Genomic DNA, 22,438 nt, shown 5'->3' on the forward strand with positions numbered 1-22,438 from the left:
AAGGTGTGCTTTGGGTCATTGTCCTGTTCTCGGATGAAATTGGCTCCAATCAAGCTCTGTCCACAGGGTATGGCATGGTGTTGTAAAATAGAGTGATAGCCTTCCTTATTGAAAATCCCTTTTACCTTGTACAAATCTCCCACTTTACCAGCACCAAAGCAACCCTAGACCATCACATTACCTCCACCATGCTTAACAGATGGCGTCAGGTTCTCTTCCAGCATCTTTTCAGTTGTTCTGCGTCTCAATGTTCTTCTGTGTGAGCCAGACACCTCAAACTTAGATTCGTCTGTCCATAACACTTTTTTCAGATCTTACTCTATCCAATGTCTGTGTGCTTTGGCCCATATTACTTTTTCTTTGCCACTCTGCCCTGAAGGCCAGCATCCCGGAGTCGTCTTTTCACTGTAAACATTGACACTGGTGTTTTTCGGGTACCATAATGATATATAATATTACATATATATATATATATATATATATATAGCTGTTATACAGCTGTTAGCAATTGAGAACGGAGCAAGAGAACCCATGGCTCATCCCCTTCCAGGGAATGTGGTGGAAACAGCTCATTTGTATTAAAGCTATTGACACAGAAAGAGTCTGATCTGAGCATATATATATATATATATATATATATATATATATATATATATATATATATATATATATAAACAAACAATGCAGGAGTGTCACCAACCTGGGAGAGGAGTTACTGACTTTCTGTTATGCTACAGGGAAAATCAGCCTGTTTGAGCGCATGAATGGTGCAGGCAGAAGATCAAGAGGATGGACTTTATCATAATTCAGGGGTTTTGGAGACCGACTAGGGACACATATTAGTCTTGATGTCATAATATTTGACCTGTAACAGTTAATTCCTGGATACACTGTTACTTATTGCATTACACTACTGTAACTGTCTGTATTTCATGTTTCTCCAATCAATCAATTAATATTTATTCTTACTGTTCCAAATGACTACAAACGCTATCTAATTTCTAACAGTAAAAAATAAAAAGACGTCCTTTTAGAGGGCAGAAAATTATAACAGAAACTAATTTACTACTGGGAAGACATTGGATGTGCTGAGAAAGAAAGAAAACGACTAAGAATGAAAGAAAGAGAGAGAGAGAGAGAGAGAGAGAGAGATGTGAGGAGGAGGAGGAGGAGAGATGAGCTCTCTGTGTATGTCTCTCAGCAGCCTAAATATAATTAAGTGTTAATTGCATAAGTGTTTCAGCATCAGGCACCTTAACCTGGCATTCGGTTCATCCTGCAGCGCCAGTTCTGCTTCACAAAAGTGGCCCATAATTTTACCAGGTGGAAGAAATAATGAGGCGAGCAGAACTGATCCAAGTATTGGACCTTGGGTACTCCATAAATAATTTAAGCAGATGATTTATTGTTAACATGTAAAAACTATGATTGACTTGATAAATAGGATTCAATCAACCTTAATTCTGTTCTTTTAATGCCAATTACACGTTCCACTCTCAGGAACAGGATTTAAAGGTCAGTAATGTTAAATGTTGCACCAAGAAATAACAGGGCAAGTACAGAGAGAAGTCCTCTGTCAAAACTGATTAGGAGATTATTCATGACTTTCACCAGACCTGTCTCAGGACTGCAGTCGACTCTGACGTCAAACTTTTGCAATGAAAATTATGAAAAAAATATTTATCGTTTTGGAATAATAATACCTTCTTGCATCACACTTTGCTAACCTTGGTAAAGGTAACCTATTCCAAACTTCCAAACACATTTCATACATGGACAGTAGCATGAAGAAGAAGAAGAAGAAGAAGAAGAAGAAGAAGAAGAAGAAGAAGAAGAAGAAGAAGAAGAAGAAGAAGAAGAATGTATGCTCTGACCTCTATCTCAGCGGCAAGGAAGTATGTAACGTAAAGAATGTAAACGATAAATCCTTCGAAACAATGATTAAGGTATTCTACCTGCTCTTTTGTAAAGTGTCTTGAGATAACACTTGTTATGAATTGGCACTTTACAAATAAGGATTGATTGATTTAAAAACACCTCAACAAGACATGACATGGTTTCAGCTGCAAAGCATTAATGCAATGACCCTAATGACAGCCAATTGTCTATTTTCATATCATATGCTCTGCCTTACTACTGCCTTGAGAAACCGCAGAATCTTCTAGAACTGGTCAATTGTATTCTGTTTTGCTGTGTATTTTAACTTGTCTACTTTTATCAAGTTTTCTAAAACTCTCTGCCAATGCAATTTTTACATTTACTTGTAGAATCCTAAAAAAAATGATGTAGTATGCTAGTTATCTGTTTGTTTTAGTTTAGCCAACATATATTAAATATCAGCTTCTTCTCTCTTTATGTGTTAATCCTTCTGTCCAAGATAATTCTTTGAAGGGTTTATGGAACTTCCTTGAGCTCGCCTGTTGTGTTAGCAAGAAGAATTTGAGGATTGCTAACTATCTTTGAAACATGTGCTGCTGTGTTATGTGGAAAAGTATTGATCTCTGTGAGCTTGGAATTGTACTGTTTACAGGGAGCATCAAAGTCAGAAGAAACTGTTTAATGGCAGAATTTAGTCTGTTTTCGATGCCAGTCTAAAGCCTTTGAATTGACTGAAGCCGCTTGAAGTTACAGAATAGAAACTTGGAGATGGACAGGACAGGGAATAAAAGACAGGTACTGTTGTTCTAAAGCCAGTTTTATAGATGGTCCAGAAGCGTTAGAGATAGGACCATCTGCTCGTCATTGTTTCTGGATCTTCATTACAGCCACACTCTTTAGAGCTACAGTATATTACTGTGTTTTCATGAGAGTGCGGCTTTCCCATCAGCACTGAACACCAGAGCACTTGTGCATGTATCAGTGTTCAAATCATTCCCCGTGAGTTGCTGTAGGCTATTCATTCAGCTGTCCTTTGACCTTTTATGCATAATTTGCAATTAAGTATAGCTATCCACACTTGTACATCTTCTGACACAGACACTGAGGGGACATTAACCCACAGTCCCACAGAAGACTTTAAACCTTGTCAGAGCCTTTAACCCCAACGGCTGAGCCCGAGCCCTTTAAACAGAAAGTTTGAGTCGATCCCCCTGGCCCTCTCAGAATCTCAAGTCCCTGTACAATTCTGATTCAAGTGCGACCCCAGTTTCAGCCGATGACTTCAATGCCTTACACACACACACACACACACACACACACACACACACACACACACACACACACACGCACAAACAAACATATAAACACACAGCAAACACTCTTTTTTCCCCCAAGGCATCTAAAACCACTTCTCTGAATTATTCACCAAGCCTGCTTTGTTCATCGATCCCTCTCTCCACCTCTCACTCACACAGACACATCTTTCACTTAACACACGGGGCCAGCAGCAGCATAATGGCCTCCTTCATCACAATTCAACACCACTGTGGATTCCACCTCTTTCCTTTACTACTATGTCCTAAAAGTTGAACCTAGCAGCATGTCTGAAGGCATTCTTGAGAGTTGTTGTTTTCATAAAAATCATAAATAAAAGGAACGAAATGTCATGTAAGCTCGAACAACAAGCGTCAATACCACGTCATCGGTTCTCTTCTGCTGTCTTTGCCTGAAGAATTTTAATCACAGATTTTTCTCATAACAACATGTCTTCAATTCACCAAAACATACTTGGCTCTCTGAATGCTGTTATGGTCTTGAGTGGAGCCAAAGGCAATTAAAAAGATTTATTTTGAGCCTGCTTTAATAATTCAATCGATATCAGTATTTCCAAACGCTTTGTGAGGCTGTACAGATGTCCCTTTTCCTCAGCATCAGACATCTCTCTTCACGTTCTTCATACTGCAAAATCATTAACATCCCCAATATCATACATTGTAATCGTTTCTTTTATCTCATGGTATGAGAATCTTTCAGTGCACAACAAAATAGTCTTTCCAGTATTGTTAAAATAGCCAGTAAAATAACTGGCACAAAGCAGATATCTGGGATAGACACATTGTGAAGACAGCAAAGTCGAGCTTGGCCAGCTCTGGTCGTCCTATCTTGGAGGAATTTGTTCTTCTCACATCTGATTGGAAGTACAAGCTGCCCAGGGACCAACAAATAAATATTTTTGTGTTTTTCCTCGTGCAATTACTGCTCTTACATTTCTTTAAACCATGACTGCACTTTACAGCAATACTATAGCATTTTATTGATATTGTGATTGTGATTCAAATTCAAAATTGTAATACTAGCAACTACTGTATTCATAGCCGCCTTGGATACTTGTATAATGTGTTGGGTCCAGCCAGGATGGCAAAGTTCAGGCTGTGTATGTTTGGAGAACTACAACAAAAGACTCTTTATCCCAGCATGCCTTGCAGGTACTCCCAGAATGCTTTGCCACACCTAACACAGAGGTGTGAAGTCTGGGAGGTATAAAGCCGGCCATGTCTCATTGTTCTGCCTCTTTCAAACGTCGTCTGGCGACGTCCGAGGATACCCAACTCTGTTCCTGTTTCCAGCACGCTGCTCTTTGTTTAAGTTTTGGCGCGCAGCTGATCCAAGGCCTTGAAGCACACCGACGTCCTAATTTCCGAGCCTAGATCATCCACTTGAACGCATCTCAGAAGTATAGCGTTCTATTTCTCCCGTATCAAAACGGTATTGAGAGAGACTGTAAGGATTACGTCTCGTTCCGTCCTCTAAAGAAAGGACACCCACGGAGATCACCTCGCTCGACGGAGGACACGACGGCCCTGCTCAACCCCACTGGACACGCACCGCCATCACCTTACAACTGCAGAAAGGCCGCTCCAGAACCTCTTTTCTTCCTTTCATCAACCGTGGACAAACGGTTACAAGTGAGGCTTAACTAGGTCTGGGCAGTTATATATAGAGAGTGTGTTTAATAACTGAGTTATTATTGGGAAACGGTGATAATATTTGCTTGGTGTTTGACCACTGTGTCTTAGATTTTACCAGAGTAAAATCTCCTTTGTTCTCTTTGTTTGACCACTGTGTCTTAGATTTTACCAGAGTAAAATCTCTTTTGTTCTCCTTATTTGTGCCGCTGTGTCTCGTGTGTTTATCTGTGAGCTCCCACGTCATAACCGGGTAATAGACTCACTATCAGAAAGACTAGTGTGAACGCCGTCTGATACAAATCCGGCCACTAGCTTCTGGTACGCGACGTAAACTGTGCTCTGAGTTGTGGTGAGCTCCAGTCCGAGATTGAGCTGTTGAGGTGCGTTGTTTTCTCTCGCTCTCTCGCCTTTACACACACACCTTTCGGTAGACGCACACACACATAGATCTGTGGCTTTCCAGATGCTGCAGAAACGTAGATCACGTTCTGTGTCCGCCATCACGTGACCGCTCGTGGTCGTCGCCATTTTGATCTGTCTCTGTCTGTCTGTCCCTCCCCCTCTCTCTTTCTCTCTCTCTCACACACACACACACACACACACACATACACACACATGTGCCACGCTTGTTTGTTTTGTTTGTTACTTGTAGTTTGGCTTATGATGGTTATTTGTTTGATTGGGTTTCATTGATTTACTTGATGTTGCTTTGTTAAATAAATTCTATTATATCTTAAAAAGTCGTTGTTTGTGATCACTGTGAATTTGCTTTGTGACTTAGGCTGGGTGAAAGGGCTTTGTGTTCGGATTTCACACCTTCAATTAAATACGGATTATTAATTATTAATGATATTGGTATTTAATTAAATAATTTGAGACTGATATTGGTAATATTTTGATTGTTCCCTGTTTACAGGGTGGTGCCCCGAGGTTTATTAAACGCAGTTTAATAACAATTATTGATTTAGATTAATAATTAAATAAACTTAATTATTAATTTATTTTGACAATCAAATTTTACTTCACAAAACCCAACATAACCGTTGGTCAGGTATTCGCTCCTGAAAATTCCCAACATAATGGTGCCCCGTGTGAGGCCCTTAATAAACCAGCTTTGTTACATTGTTTGTTCGCAGTGATCCAAACTTTTTATCCTGAAGTGATTCTTCTAAGGAAATTCTCTTTTCTTTGGGAGATTACTTTTTGTTGTTTTTAAAGCAAAGCAAACATCAAGCTGTGTGTTAGTTGTGCTGCTGCGTGTTGACGAGTGAGTAGTTTAATAATTTTTGTGTGCTTATTGTTGTTGGAGACAACAAGTTAGCCATTTGTTCAGTCAGGAGTGTAACTTTAAAATTGTTACAGAGCCAGCTGCCTGAGAGGTGTGTCTTCCCCCAATCCTCAAAAGGACTTGAGGTGTGAATGTTCGCACCTAGCTGCCAGGACAGACTGCACTGATCCGGTTTAGAACCGTAGATCAGAATTGCCTCCTGCTGACTTTTATCTTGCAGCTTCACAAACAGAAATCCACTAAGGTATTCTGTTTTTACCACATTAACATGGGCACCAAGACTTCTTGTGAGCCAGGAGCTAAGACTCCTTTTGGATCAGACCACCACACATCACCACAAGAAACTGTTGCTGGTCTGACACACCGCTCCTTAGAGGAGATTTCAAACCTGAACAGCTATTTAATTAGCATTTGTAAGAACACCTTGAGAAAGGTAGGTGACCAGGCCAACCCCCGAGCCAAGATCACCCCCAACAAAGACAGAATGTCTGCGAAAGACCTTCAGCAGCCAGGGACCAAGGCCCCCTGTGGATCACACAATCCACCCCCTCAGGTTGGAGTTGCAGGTTTAAACCATGTCCCTTTAAAGGTCAACAGTCTGAACTCCTCCACCCTCAGCACAGGCGAAGATAAATTAAATGAATTGGTTGAGTATATGACTCATCTAACGGGGAAACCACAGTACACATCTTCGAATGTTCTCGGCCAACTTCTCCTCCTTTTCCAGCGCAAATCATATTTGCAGCAAAATAGACACCAGGCACAGCTCGCCCAGGTGCAAGAAGATAACCAGATCCTAAAGGACGGCTTCAAAAGGAGGCAGGATAAACTTAAGACCTTGCAAGTCGAATGCAAGGCCCTGCAGGAGGAGAATAATATACTGCAAGAAAGCTGCAGGTCAGCCAGACGAATTAAAGAAAGTGTCATGGTACCCGGAATTCAGGAGGAGCAGGTACGCACCGCAGCCCCCACGCCAGCTGAGGAAGCCCTACACACAGGATGGGATACTGAACCAGATCCCTGGAGGAAGGAGACAGACATGTTGGACGACCAGAGGACTTAAAAGTCTTCAGACGACTCGGGCAACTCCCGCCAGGCTGTTCCTCATGGTTTACGGACCAGACAGAGTGTCAGCGCCTCAGTGGAGACACTTCAGCCAGAGGTCCAATCCCTGCCGAAAGAGAACAAATCTCTTTGTCAGCACCGACAAACTGCCAAGCAGAAGGTGTTAGACACGTTTGAATTAATTCAGGGAGCCACGTCGTCAGGATACGACTCTGATCGTGCACCAAGCCCCTTAAAAAATCAAACGCCCCTGCTGAAAAAGCTCAGTAGAAAACCGAGCAGCCAGGTTAGTCTAATGACTAAACAAAGTCTTGTTCCCCCTGTCAATCCTGAACAGAAAGATTTTGACTGTAGAGCCCCTCCCTTTGACAAAACGCTCCAGTATATTGACAGCTGTCACACCTTTTCACACCTTCACAGGTTTGAATCACCCCATGGGAAGGGGGGTGACATCTCAGCCCCCTCAGGCAGAGATTACAGCAGGCCCTCTCCTACTACCTGCAGGTTCCCACACATACACCCTGAGCGTCACAAAGGTGACGTAGCACTTGAAGGCAACAAATTGCCTCGTGCTATGAAGCAGTCCAAGAGACCACGTCACCGGCAGAGAAGACGACAGAGCCAGGGGGGTGAAGGGTTGAGCCAGCCGTAGGGTAGGTTCCAGCCTGAGGAGTCAATCACTGACAGACCTGAACAGAACTCTCGGGATGACCGAAGCCTAAGACAGAAGGGTAGGTATAACCAGAGTTCCCAAGAGGAACTCTCGGGATGGCCGAAGCCTAAGTCAGAAGGGTAGGTATAACCAGAGTTCCCAAGAGCTTCATAAGGAAGCAGGTCTCGGCAGTGAAATGACTAGCACAATTCCGAGGGGGGTGATAGATGGGGTAAGACAGTGTCAGGCCTCCAGCCCTTACAAAGAACCAGGTTCTGACTCCACATTGGGGAGGCGTGAGTAGCTCCCATTTCAAAATCCAGTAACTCTACTCACGCTTTTGTTGTTGTTGTTTTGTTTTGTTTTGTGGCCTCACACCCATAGTGAGACTCTACATGTACATTACACACTGACATGCCACAAACACACACAGGCTTTCTCCTGCCCAGTCAAGGAGTTAGCCTACAAATCTACACATGAAACTCTTCTCTTTCTCTCTTCCTCTTGTTTGTTTGTTTCATGTGTTTTGTCCAAGAATGCACCTTGAGCAGCAAAGCTTCGCTAATGTCTGATTATGTTTTGATGTTTAGCATTAGACATAGTTAGACAGTCTGCCCAGACTTTGCCTCAATGCCTGCCCAGACCAAATGCCTCTTGAATTTATGGACTGTTTGCCAAATTAACTTTTGTACAAGTATCTCCAAAGCACGTGGACTGGTGGCCCATAGTGCCCTGAAGACCATGACCTGCATCCCGCTCTTCAGGCCAGGGGGGATGTTGGGGTCCAGCCAGAATGACAAAGCTCAGGCTGTGTCGTTTGGAGAACTACAACAAAAGACTCTTCATCCCAGCATGCCTTGCAGGTACTCCCAGAATGCTTTGCCACACCTAACACATAGGTGTGAAGTCTGGGAGGTATAAAGCCGGCCATGCTTCATTGTTCTCTTTCAAACGTCGTCTGGCGACGTCCGAGGATACCCAACTCTGTTCCTGTTTCCAGCACGCTGCTCTTTGTTTAAGTTTTGGCGCGCAGCTGATCCAAGGCCTTGAAGCACACCGACGTCCTAATTTCCGAGCCTAGATCATCCACTTGAACGCATCTCAGAAGTATAGCGTTCTATTTCTCCCGTATCAAAACGGTATTGAGAGAGACTGTAAGGATTACGTCTCGTTCCGTCCTCTAAAGAAAGGACACCCACGGAGATCACCTCGCTCGACGGAGGACACGACGGCCCTGCTCAACCCCACTGGACACGCACCGCCATCACCTTACAACTGCAGAAAGGCCGCTCCAGAACCTCTTTTCTTCCTTTCATCAACCGTGGACAAACGGTTACAAGTGAGGCTTAACTAGGTCTGGGCAGTTATATATAGAGAGTGTGTTTAATAACTGAGTTATTATTGGGAAACGGTGATAATATTTGCTTGGTGTTTGACCACTGTGTCTTAGATTTTACCAGAGTAAAATCTCCTTTGTTCTCTTTGTTTGACCACTGTGTCTTAGATTTTACCAGAGTAAAATCTCTTTTGTTCTCCTTATTTGTGCCGCTGTGTCTCGTGTGTTTATCTGTGAGCTCCCACGTCATAACCGGGTAATAGACTCACTATCAGAAAGACTAGTGTGAACGCCGTCTGATACAAATCCGGCCACTAGCTTCTGGTACGCGACGTAAACTGTGCTCTGAGTTGTGGTGAGCTCCAGTCCGAGATTGAGCTGTTGAGGTGCGTTGTTTTCTCTCGCTCTCTCGCCTTTACACACACACCTTTCGGTAGACGCACACACATAGATCTGTGGCTTTCCAGATGCTGCAGAAACGTAGATCACGTTCTGTGTCCGCCATCACGTGACCGCTCGTGGTCGTCGCCATTTTGATCTGTCTCTGTCTGTCTGTCCCTCCCCCTCTCTCTTTCTCTCTCTCACACACACGCGCACACACACACACACACATACACACACATGTGCCACGCTTGTTTGTTTTGTTTGTTACTTGTAGTTTGGCTTATGATGGTTATTTGTTTGATTGGGTTTCATTGATTTACTTGATGTTGCTTTGTTAAATAAATTCTATTATATCTTAAAAAGTCGTTGTTTGTGATCACTGTGAATTTGCTTTGTGACTTAGGCTGGGTGAAAGGGCTTTGTGTTCGGATTTCACACCTTCAATTAAATACGGATTATTAATTATTAATGATATTGGTATTTAATTAAATAATTTGAGACTGATATTGGTAATATTTTGATTGTTCCCTGTTTACAGGGTGGTGCCCCGAGGTTTATTAAACGCAGTTTAATAACAATTATTGATTTAGATTAATAATTAAATAAACTTAATTATTAATTTATTTTGACAATCAAATTTTACTTCACAAAACCCAACATAACCGTTGGTCAGATATTCGCTCCTGAAAATTCCCAACAAATGTATGATGTAATGTATATGATAATGTTAGTATACAGACACTGTAACAAATAAAACAAATTGTAACAAATGCCTTGTATCTATCTATCTATCTATCTATCTATCTATCTATCTATCTATCTATCTATCTATCTGTCTATCTATCTATCTATCTATCTATCTATCTGTCTATCTATCTATCTGTCTATCTATCTATCTATCTATCTATCGATCTATCTATCTATCTATCTATCTATCTATCTATCTATCTATCTATCTATCTATCTATCTATCTGTCTATCTATCTATCTATCTATCTATCTATCTATCGATCTATCTATCTATCTATCTATCTAATATTCTGTTAATATTGATTGGAACAGTGCTAAGACATATAAGTCCTGCTGGCTGTGTTGTTTTCAGAGCTGTGTTTACATGGACAGGAAGGCCGACTCCTCTCCCTATTTAAAAGCATATCAAAGTTTTAGTCAAGGGCTAGAGATAAGAAGACTACGCAATGTTGCATGTCTACGCAATATGAAGCTACGCTAACTCAAGTGTGCTAAAGAGAAAAAATATGCAGCTTACACAACAATGATGGTCACAGGCAATTGCAGCTAGAGCAAAGGACAATTTTGTTAGTCTCTTGGGATTAACTCTTTTGTGCAACGTTGACTGTAGGGGGGTTGGAGGTGTGTTGCTGGAGGAGAGAGAAGACTTAAGAATGGTAGAGGTACCAAACAGCAGTTTGTTTTGGTTTTATTCTGGTGCTCAAGGGGTGACACCTACTGGATCAAAAAGTTCCACATTCTTCTTTTATGTACAAAAGAAACTCAACCAGGCAGATTAGAAGTAGATGAAAGATCCCATGGTAGACTCTTTACTCTTGATGTAGGCAGACTGAGGTTTTATCTTTAAATATATTAACAATCAAACAATGTTGTCAGTTTCAGTGTAGGCAAAACAACATCATCATTAGATACCATCAAAAGAGAGAGAAGAATAAAACAAGTCTCCATTTCAATGTACAGTATATGTTATATTCCATTTGATTTTATTTAACGATCTGGAGGGATAATTAAGTCTTCCAAATATCCATATTTAAGATCATCTGAGGTTTGTAAATCCATTAAGTGTATACATCTTCTTGCCAAATCCAGTTTTTTCCCCTCTGATTTGCTCTGTAGAAAAGATGCAAAAAAATAAAAAACCTTAAGAAATTTAATCATTTCAGATTCATGCCATGAAACAACAAATCCCCTTGGTGAGACACCCTACCCAAAACTGTCAACACTGTCCCCTCTGTCAAAAAAGATTAATTAAAATATGGTGTTGTTTAGACACTTGGTGCACAGGGGGCAGAGCGTGGAAAATGTATTCAACAGTGTCCCTCTCTGTATTTCACCTAAACTTCACCAATTTCCCAACAGTCACGCTCTGTGTATTGGTTGTCAAAACCATTGTGGTTGATTTTAGGGAGTGTGGAAGCAAAAAAAAAAGAACAAATGAGATGGTGAAGTTTTTTTTTTTTTTTTAGAATAAAAGACTACAAAAAGATCTAACCCCAACCTTAACTCTGTTTATAAATGTTGATCAAATTTGGACCAGAACTAAGAGTCTTAAAGCGTTTCATCGTGTGTTAGAGGCTGATTTGTTTCAGATGACATCTGAGTGAGAGGTTATCTTTTCTTGTGTTTTAGAATTTGCTGTCATCCCTATAGTCTGCCCTGTGTTAGAGTTTATAACATGCAATGCTACATTACAAATCAGACATTAAAATAGAGGTTATAGCAGTAAGTTAGACAGTTTGACAATTATGTTTGACACTAAATAAATAAATGTTAATAATATACACGTTGATAGATGTAGATCAAAGCAAAGAAATGATAGGTAGAGAGTGATATTTTCAATCTTTATTCAGTCCAGTAACTCTCAACAGACCCTGACAACACCCCGATCCTCCCCACCCCAAACAATAAAGAAACCAGAGAAAACCAGAGACAAATCATCCTTGGACAGTGAGAGCTTTTCTGCAAAATTTGGCATATGTATATTGCATTATTACAGTTTTACAAACAAATGTACAACAAATACATCTTAAATAGACTCTTATTGTGAGACAGAGAGGAGCCAGCTTGTGTATTTTTTCTCATGTGCCCTTACGTAAGGGTGGTCTCCCTTTACGAGGAGTATTCATACTCCTCTGCACTGCGGCGGCCGAAATCCATCCATCCCAAATAGTCCCTGTCTGCTATCCGATGGTTGGCGCTGAGTGCGCTGCCTCTGTTTGCCGCTGAGTTTCTGCGCACAGATCCTGAAGTGGGGAGGATGAGGAGGAGAATGCGTGGGTGGAGGAGACAGAGAGATGGAAGAAATTAGTATTCCTCAGAGAAAAGAGGGCATGAAAGGCTGAAAACTTTGTTGGATCGTGGCTTTACTTTTGGCTCACTCTGAGATGGAGGAAGGTAGTTTGAAACCTTCAGAGTTTGAAAATCAGATAATTGTTTATAAGCAAATGTTAAATTCTGCAGTATCACAGACATTTAGACTTGAATTGCATTTTCTGGGGGATTTTTCATTGTGTCTGTTCAGGCACAATTGATGTTCTTATTGAACAACTAATATCATTCACTCATATGTTAGTGACCCACGCTTCTTAGCAGATTCAAAATGGCAGTTCAGCGTTAGTTGAATCCAATTTACTGTCTCTTTTTGCTGCTGATACTTTCCAGAGAAAAGAAATGTTTGAAAAACATGAAACATGATGGTTGATGATGTTTGGTTTAAACTTTCTGTTACTATTTGTTTGTTCTGTTTTTTTTTCTTTGAAGCTGGTTTGGAAATTCTAATTATCTGTTTCTCATTATTTCGTTCTCATTTATTCTCCCTCTCACACGGACATGCACAGTACAAAATGAACCAACATCAGAAGGACAGTGGAGCGACAACATACTATTACCCCCTCTTTGCTTGTGTGTCCATGCATGTATTTCATTAATATGCATGTGTGCAATTGTGCATCTACACTTTGAAGATACTTATGTACCCTCATATTTTCCTGCCCTGTCTCACTCTGACCTCCTGATTTTTTACTTTGAATGTCAGATATTTTATTTAAAGTGAATAAAAGCAGGACTGCTTTATCTGTTTGGTAATCAATCGAGCGCACACAGAGATGCTGTTTCACTCCACCCACATCCTCCTACGCAACACACACGCACAGAGTCGTGCACAAGCACACACGCGCATTAACACAGGGCTTCTCCTCCCTGGTGTGCTGAGAAGATTGGCGGCAGAAGGCTCGACAACGACACCTCCTACACCGAAACATGCAAGTGAACAGCGAGCGCACGAACACAGACTCCCACAAACAAACATGCACGATGGAGCAGGATACTTAGATGTACGTTCCCTTATGTATAGCTTATTAATTTTAATGTGCCCTTTAACATTTTATTGAATTCACTGTCTGATTGCAGTTTCTGAGGCTGTTATGCAATGTTCTGTTCTTCTAGCAAAGCATTATGTTACTTAACAGTTTGAATGTATACATGCAGCTGTAACCCTGATGCATTTGTGTGTGGATGTGAACATGTGAACTTGTGTTTTATGTCTAACATGAAAAAAAAAAAACTTCAGACAAAGCCGAATTTTTCATGAAACTGATAGTTTAGTATAGTGAACATTCCTCCTTTTAAATTTGTGAATCACAGCGAAAGATGCATACAATTCCATCTGAATCCAACAATTAACTGACTGGGCTCAGCTCTTTAAATTAGCCCTGTGAGTGGTTAACCAAACAGAGATTGCGCTGTAGAAGTCCATTTCTGAGAGCTGGGGCGAAATCTGTTCTGTTTTGACAGCGTGAGCTGGAGAGATGAGGATGCTGAAACATGTGAGAACAGGGTAGAGGCTCGTTTTCTTGGAATCTTAGAGAAAAAAAATCAACAGGGAGTTGGATGGGGTAAAAAAAAAAAAAAATTAGAAGTACGATGGTATAAGCAGAAGGGCCGGAAGACAACACGCTAATACACGCTCTTTAAAACCACAAAAGCTTTTCAGAGCCACTAATTCATTTTACAAAGCAAGCTGTGCACTGATTTCCAGTAATTAGCAAAACTGAGGGGAGGAGAATGGAAGGGTGAAGCACTTGTTTCTGAAAATGAACCTTTATTGGTTATATAGTTGACGCCAAACACTCAGCCAACCTCTCGTGTCCTCTAAGATTTTGCAGGTGCAACAAGAGGGACAGAAAAGCACATTCAAACTAATGAGACGGACAGACACACACAGAAATGCTCATCCTCACACACACCTTTCCGAGAGGAGATGAGTCTTGCCAGCAGCTCACTGAGATTGGCTCGAGAGTCTGCGTCTTCCTCCGCCAGAGGAAGAGGTTTCAGCTGGGGGGCAGAGCGGCTGTGTAGGACGTGGGTCTCCCCCATGGTCTGAGAGTCAGCTTGGAGGAGAACTACTCAACAAAGACGAACACAGACACACAAGAGATTCGATGTCAAAAGATGAAAACTTACTGTTGTATTAATGAAAGTTCTGGTGTTTGGTATGGGTTTGACTTTGCCTGTGGTGATGTTTACCTTCAGAAGGAGCAGCAATGGAGCGTTGGCCCTCCACATGGGAGGAGAAAGGGAGCCCCAAACAGCTCGTACACAAGACTGTCAGCAGGACAGACACACACAAGCCTGCAGTCATCTAAAACACAGAGGCACACAAAGATAAAGTTTAATGAAAAGGTGTTTGGGAATGGATCCAGTCTGGGTTTACAGCATGCGTTCTCCTGACTCGACTGTCACCGTTAGAAACTACAACTCAGACAATCCACCATCTGCCAGACGGCCACTCTTTCACAGTGAACGATCGTTCTGACTGTACAGAAGAGGCGTGTGAATCAGAAAAAGAGGATTCACACTGTCATCCAGGGGCATCACAGTAGTCAACACACTGAACATAGATACATTTTCATATCCTCCCTTAAACTGACTCCAGTGTATCACGCAGGAAGAGTTTTATCATTTTTACTTTTTTTTCGGGAGAAAATCTCAGGAAATAAATTAACGATGTGGAATAAAAACAAGCAAAAAAAAAAAAAGTGTTCTTTTCAATCTTTAACTATCGTTACTAACAACTTCAAATCACTAGACTGCAATTCTTACAAAAAAACAAAACGAAACAAAATCCCTGAGTTAAAACTGGTTTCCTAAATGTAAACATATCCAATCTCGAGGATAATTTAAAAAGGAAAATTCTTACCTTGAGAAAAGAGGGTTAGTACGTTGGACGAGTGTGTGAGAGTGAGGAGAGCACTTCTCTGTTGAGTGGGAAGGATGCCCCTTTTATACTCCCTGCATGTGTGTCTGTGTGTCTGTGTGTGTGTGTGTGTGTGTGTGTGTGTGTGTGTGTCTGTGTGTGTGTGTGTGTTGCCTCAGCGTACATCCTGTGTAATCCTCGGTGTGCTTGCAAGCCTAATGTGTGTGAATTTGCTACAAGCTCAACGACAGTACACCATCCTTACGTATTTTATTGTCTGTTTGTTCATCATGATAATTCCATATCAGGGGCTGCCTTGTTGACATGCATTAATAATGTCTGTGTAAAAGATTGTTTTAGTGTCTTGCACAGCAGAGCGCATCTTCTTGTTTCAAAGTAAAGCTTATAAATACTGATGAAATAAAAATAATTTCTTTATTTTGCAGTATTCAGTGCAGTAATTGAACAGTCTAATCGATTTGTGTATGTGTTTGGGGGGGAATACTGTGGGTGTCTGTGTGCTCAAGCATGTGTGGGTGTGTGTATTGGATGTCAGTTCATGTTCACACTTAAAAGTGGGCGGAAAGGGGGGATATTCAGTTTTGTTCATTTAACAGGTGACTGAGCTTAAACTGAAACATCTCCACCTTCCACCTATTACCTTGCAACCTCTCCCCGTGCTGCTCTCTCTCTCTCTCTCTGTCTCTCTGTCTCTCTCTCTCTCTCTCTCTCTCTCTCTCTCTAACCACCCAGGATTAACCAGCCCATCAATCATGCAGGTGTGTAGCAAATCAGTCAGCCTGGGTCAATAGGTATCGATCAGCTGTTGTGAGTTAATGTTTCTATTAATGAGACAGACAGCCGACTGATGCGTGTCAGGATTAAGATATCTGCAAAAGCACCGGAGCTGTCTGTACCTGCTGAGATAATGTGGACAGAAAAATGTAGCATCAGTGACGATGTTAACTGAGGATAACGCCCAGAGGAGATTGATAGAGGGGGGATCGAGACATCCCTGAATTGCTGTAGACTAATGAGGAAAGATATGTGACAGATCTGAAATGGAAAGCTAACTGGATACACACACACACACACACACACACACACACACACAATGAATAATATTCAAAAGACACGTATTCCTTGAGCACTCATATTCAATTAAATCTAAATGAGTTTAAATTGGATGCCAATTAAGTACCAAACAATATCACATTCAACTGTGTCACTTTTTATTGTTTAAATGTTTATAAAGCCATCATTACCTGCAGAGTGCCAATTTATTGAAGTATTATGTCGAGCAGGTAAGATACCATACTCATTGTTAAGAAAATGAGATCGAAGGAAATTGGATAAGATGTAGAAAGGATTTCTTCTTTGCATCTTTGTGTTCCTGTTGTCCACACCTCCTTGATGCTCGAGTGGAGGTCTCTAACATCAGTTTCTACATGACTGTTCAATATGAATCAATATAAGTTAGAGATCAGTTGGAGCCCAGATATTTCAGAGATAAGTTAAAAAAAAAAGACGTCAATTTTTTATTTCTAGCTGACTTCAACTTTGCTAAATGTTGCTAAATGTTGCTAAGTGCTACGCTCATGATGGATTAACATTGGGTCTTTGTAACATAACAATGAGTAAGGTCTTTTTACCTGCTCATTGTAAAATGTCTCGAGACAACATTATAACTTAGCACTATACCAAAAAAACAGATTGATTGCATTGGCATTATATGGCACCATTTATAAGTGTGATTACATTGAAGCAGAGATGCGAAAAGGAGATCTTGTTGACAAAGATTCTCACTGAAAGTACAATATCTTATCTGGTGACAAAAAAGTAAAACACCTCATCTTGAATGTTTCTTTCAAACGGGAAATGTTGCTTTGTTCAGATGGATCCATATCTGCAGATTGACACATAACACTAACTGGCCTGGATGTGTTCCTGTTTTATGCAGTAATTGACCTCACATTATAGTTTCCTGCTATGTCCCAAATGAGTCAATCCAGCCACCTCTGTCTGCTTGTTGAAGCTGCTTCCCGAACTTTCTTACCCAACTCCCAGCTGTCACTCGAGTGCAATGATTCTCTCCACACACATGAACTCACTGTGGCACTTCTTACTTTCACATTCATGACTTTGCCTCAGTCTGCCTATCTTTCTTGCTCACTGGAGATTGCGGTAAAGTTTTCTCCAGGCATCGTCAGAAGGCAAGAGTGTAGGAGGTGAGGCCACGGCCGTTCAAATTAGAATTAATTAACCGTGTGGTGTGGGTGGGATGCATGTGTGTGAAATGTGTGTGTTTGTGAGTTTTTGTCTGTCTCTCTACTTGAGATATGTATACTCTTAGTCATTTCTTTGGAGTGTGTATGTGTATATTTTAGTTTTAGACATGAAGGCAACCTGTTAAAAATGATTATCCCCTCATGCCCTTACATAGGTGAGCAAAAAATGCATCTGTCCTGTTAACCCTCTGTCTGTCTAAATGTCTGATAAGGTAAAATAAGATAATCATTTAATGATCCCCATTGGGGAAATTCTATTTCTGCAGCAGAAAAAAAGACAAGAAGAGCATGCATATATAGGAATAAAATAAATGATAAAGATACTATGTATTTACAACTATAATAAGCAAGTATTAAGTAACATACACATCTGGAGCAATAGCCAAAGTGCTTAAATGCTTAGAAAGCATCTAATTAGGGCCAGATTTCTAGGTCTGAGAGAGACAGTGACGGGCCCCAGACTAAAGGCATTCATCACAGCTTTGGCATATAGTTAGTAAACATGCTAAATAATGCATAGGTCTATTAATGTATCTCTTTGTGGAATTCCTAATGCTCACAAATACAAGACTGGTCCAAGAGGAGAATTTGGTCTAAAAGATAGACTTTAAAGAGCTTTCACGTATTTCAGTTACCTGATGGCTTAAATCTTCTGATCTGTGTCTGATATCTTCACACGTGAACAGGGTTTTCTGTAAATTGCTGTGCTCCAATTTCAAACTCAGCAGGAGCCACATGTCATCAGGAACATTACATACTGTACACCCATCTGTTCGTGTCTATAGGAATATCAGTGTGCTCACATAATATTGATGGTATATATAAAGAGACTGACTCATACATAAAAATATGTTACAGAATGTAAACCATAACTCTGCCAATAAACTTATTCAGTGAATTCCGTACTGTATGTCAACACCAAATCAATATACTTTTTACTAGTGTCCATACTGAAGACCTGATAAAAGGGTATATATTGCAAACAACATAAATAGTGCAATATTAGTGGCCTAAGTCAAGTTTCTGCACAATGAAAACAATTGTTGAGTCTATCAACATTAGGCACCCTGGTTAGAGCAAACAAGAAAAAACGTACGCGTTTTAGAATAAGAGCAAAGAGCAGTAAAAGCCAACAATTTACAGCTGCAGGTGGAAGGAGTCAGAATTGTATAAAAGGGCACACGTAACACTCATTGTTAAAAACCTGTGTGCAATTTCATTGATGGTTACCATAGCAACAGCTATTCATTTTTGTTTTGCAAGTTCTGCCTCTTGGAGGTCTCATTAAAAATGATAATACAAGTTGTAGTTTAAGAGATTGTTGAGTACTATTACAATACATAATGTTATGTAATGTAAAGTCCATGCAGCTACATACATGTAACATCAGCTTATATGAACAGATGCAACTCTTTTCTCCAGTCTCTGTCGTTTCACTGGAAATCAGATGATCATATTTAAAGCAACGTTACCTTGATTGAAATATTAACTTTCTCTGGGTTTGAACACGAAAAGCAATGTAGGCTCAAAACGTAACAGTTTATGAAAAGGGTTGGTTGCAGGGGTGCTGTTAATCTGGTAGGTATCTGGAAGGTTCTTCCGCAGTGCAGTGAGAGATGAGTGTTACCTATATGACAAATATTTCCATGATTTGTACATTTTTTCATGTGTCCTGTATGATTTTGCATCTTTTCAGTCATCATGGTCTCTTAAGGACTAAACTTGATGAATATTGCAAAAAGGTGGTTTTATTGTTTTATTTTTCTATAAAATTGGTAAAAAGTGATCATATAACTTGAAGTTTTTCAGCAAAATGCGCCTATGGTTATCAGTTATAACAGGTTGCAGACGGGAAGTGTCGTAATTTATTTTTTATCATTTAACCTTTTTCTTAACCAGGAAATAAAATAATAAAATCATTGAAATAAAAATCTCCTTTTCTAGAGTGTCCTGGACAAGACATGCAGCAGCACAATTAACAGAGTTTCAGACTGACAACGAGCAGCCAACCATACAAATACAGAAATACATCCTTGGGCAATTAAAAGACACAAATAACATTTCTGAACAGCAAATGTTTGTCAGGGTCATCCACAAACCAGCCAGATGTCTCTGCCTCTAAGTCATTTAGCTTCCATTTAAAAACGTCCAACAAGAGAAGTTCGCTAAGTTTCAATTCATTTTATAATGTGTTCCAAGTGATGGATGAGCAAATAAATACCCTTTTTCCAAGCTCCGTTCCGACTTTTGGAACAGACAATAAGAAAAGATCCTGGGATCGAAGATTATAAGTCCCTGTACTCTTCTGACTGATGAAGGTCAGAAGGTAGGGAAGCAGACTCCAAATAGTCTTGAGGATAAGAGTACATCAGTGTTTAAGTCTATGTAGGGTCAAGGAAGACCATCCAACACGTTCATTTATCGATTTAAAGTTAGAACCTCAAAGTTCCACAATACACAGTGTCCAGAACATGTAAGCTTTGTGTTGAGGCATGCATGTTTAAAACATCACTGTAAACCAGCACAGACATAAAAGTGACAGCAACCAGCCTGTTCTTAGATTCAACTGAGAGGCATGATTTGATTCTAAAGTAGAATCCCAGTTTCTGCTTTAACCTTTTTGACCTTTTCTGCTGTATGTGAGGAGCAAAAGAAAGAGTATCATCAATTCAAATAACACAGTATCTGTAGCTCAAAACAGACTTGATTTGTGTACCTTGAGAGGTGGAACATATGCTGCTTAGTTTTGGTTTTTTTTTATTGTAATGTCACAGATATATATTTACACACTTTCACTGGGGCATTTGGCTAACATGATCATTCTTTAAATGATACATATCATCGATCATTGACTCAGTAGGAAAATGTTCCAACATTACCCTTTCATCATTTACATTTGCCCTTATGAACCTGATATCAATAATTAGCGACAGCATCACTTGACAAATTCATTAAACATGAAAAAAGAAGCTAAAATTAATGAGTCACAACTGTGGTTTTGACCAGACATCTGCAACATCACACATATTTTCCATCTGACCAGTCGTCGTTTTCAACTGACTTTGTGACTCCTCAAACTGTAGGCACTGTTAATTCTTATAATGGGGATGTGAACGTTATCATTTGGACGGTATTTGGATTTAAACGTGATTACGGTAATGGTGTTGGACTTGGGTTAGGGTTACTACATATGAATGTTTTTACTTGCATGCAGTCTAAAATGGACACATACATTATGAGCGATGTGAGAAATAAAAGCCTGAAAGTATGACTGCCACTTCTTTCATAAAAGAAGGGGGGGGAGACAGATGTCTGCTGTTACGTGTATGACGGTTAGGCTTTTAGCACACGGTCATTACGCTTCTGGCCAATAGCCATCCACAAATAGATGGATGACCACAACAATGGCAGACTCCCGAGTTGTTTTGGTGCTGCTCTCTCCAAGTGGCACTTATTTGAATGAACCTGTTTGTAGTTCTGGGTCATTTGGATAACAACCTCATCTCAAGTTTGCCAACACAAAAAGCCTATTTGTGTTAGCTGTTTTTAAAACGCCTCACCGCTGAGTGCCTTCAATTCAGCCTACAAATATTAATACAGACTGCCCAGTGTCTATTATGCACACATCAGAGAATAGTCAAGTCAAGTTTTATTTGTTTAGCACATTTAAAAGCTTCAGAAAAAATACAGCAGAGGATTCAAGCATATAAAGTAGGTACAAACATTTTTACACCTTACTTTAGCTTTATTTAATGTTAAGCTTATAAAACTTTATTAACAGTGATCTTAAGCCGATTCTGTTGGCGTGTCTGAAGATTGTAATAGAAAATTATTATGACAATATAAATTGACTTTTATGCCTAAAGTGGAAATGTTCCCGATGTCTTTCTGATTGTTTCAGGTGTTGAAGGAATGTGTCAGTTTGATAAATTCACAATAAACCCTTTTTGGGGTTCATATACTGTATTTAATTTATTTGTCTACTTAAGTGCTTTCACGATCGCTAATGTTTGAAAAAAGTGTCCGTTTTTTTACCTACTGCTGCTCCATTCAGGCTCTCTCTTCTGTGTGTATGTCTAATGTTCAGAATCCCCCACAAAGAGGGGGAAAAAAAGAGGGTCCCCAAGTCTGATCTGATTGGTCGATTGGTTGCCGATTGATCTGCTCTCTTGTAATTGGTCAGTTGTTCAGGTTTGTTCTCAAAAAAATGTCCTGCCCCTTTTACCATATTGGGAATGCTACAGCCAGTCTTAGGGCACCTTGAGCTTGCTATAGCTCATGGGCTTGGATCAGTGACGTCTTTTTCTTTTAATGCCATAACACACATTTTCAATGAGGGGGGCTAGAGACCATGTAGGAGGAGGTAAGCTGCGTTTCTGTGGACTTTGAATTTTTGCAAATAGCTGTGCCTAAACATAAACACGGTACAAATAGAAATAAATGCAATATTTTAAAAAACTATTTCTGAAATAGGGATGCAGATGAGACAAACAACAAAAATGAAAATGATGTCACATAGATCTCCCCATCTCTGTTGTTAGTAACCCTCTCATGTGAAGCCTTAAAGGGGGCATCCTCACCTTAAGTGGTGACTTGCTTCAACAACACACCGAGGCTGCAATCATGCTGGTTCG

At 40.3% G+C, this 22,438-nt stretch overlaps 1 protein-coding gene across 1 annotated transcript; it reads right to left on the reverse strand.

Annotated features, from left to right (window-relative positions):
- Nucleotides 1-12,149: 12,149 nt before the first annotated feature.
- LOC306839824 (cholecystokinin-like) lies at nucleotides 12,150-15,627 on the reverse strand. The gene is made up of 4 exons (XM_079368730.1): nucleotides 15,520-15,627; nucleotides 14,847-14,961; nucleotides 14,567-14,722; nucleotides 12,150-12,565 (listed from the first exon to the last, which is right to left on the reverse strand). Exons 2-4 carry the CDS (start codon nucleotides 14,959-14,961, stop codon nucleotides 12,432-12,434), a joined length of 405 nt encoding a protein of 134 aa, XP_079224856.1. The 5' UTR covers nucleotides 15,520-15,627; the 3' UTR covers nucleotides 12,150-12,431.
- Between the last annotated feature and the right edge of the window lie 6,811 nt (nucleotides 15,628-22,438).

The sequence above is a fragment of the Symphodus melops genome (assembly GCF_947650265.1).
Source record: "Symphodus melops genome assembly, chromosome: 18".
Taxonomy (NCBI): Eukaryota; Metazoa; Chordata; class Actinopteri; order Labriformes; family Labridae; genus Symphodus; species Symphodus melops.

Bases quoted from the DNA above. Each gene is read 5' to 3' on its own strand.
- LOC306839824 (XM_079368730.1), bottom strand. From the start codon at position 14,961: ATGACTGCAGGCTTGTGTGTGTCTGTCCTGCTGACAGTCTTGTGTACG. The intron at 14,723-14,846 runs GTAAACATCACC...TTTGTTGAGTAG, and splicing joins CATTGCTGCTCCTTCTGAAG to TTCTCCTCCAAGCTGACTCT. The intron at 12,566-14,566 runs GTGTGTGTGAGG...TCCCCACTTCAG, and splicing joins ACTCATCTCCTCTCGGAAAG to GATCTGTGCGCAGAAACTCA.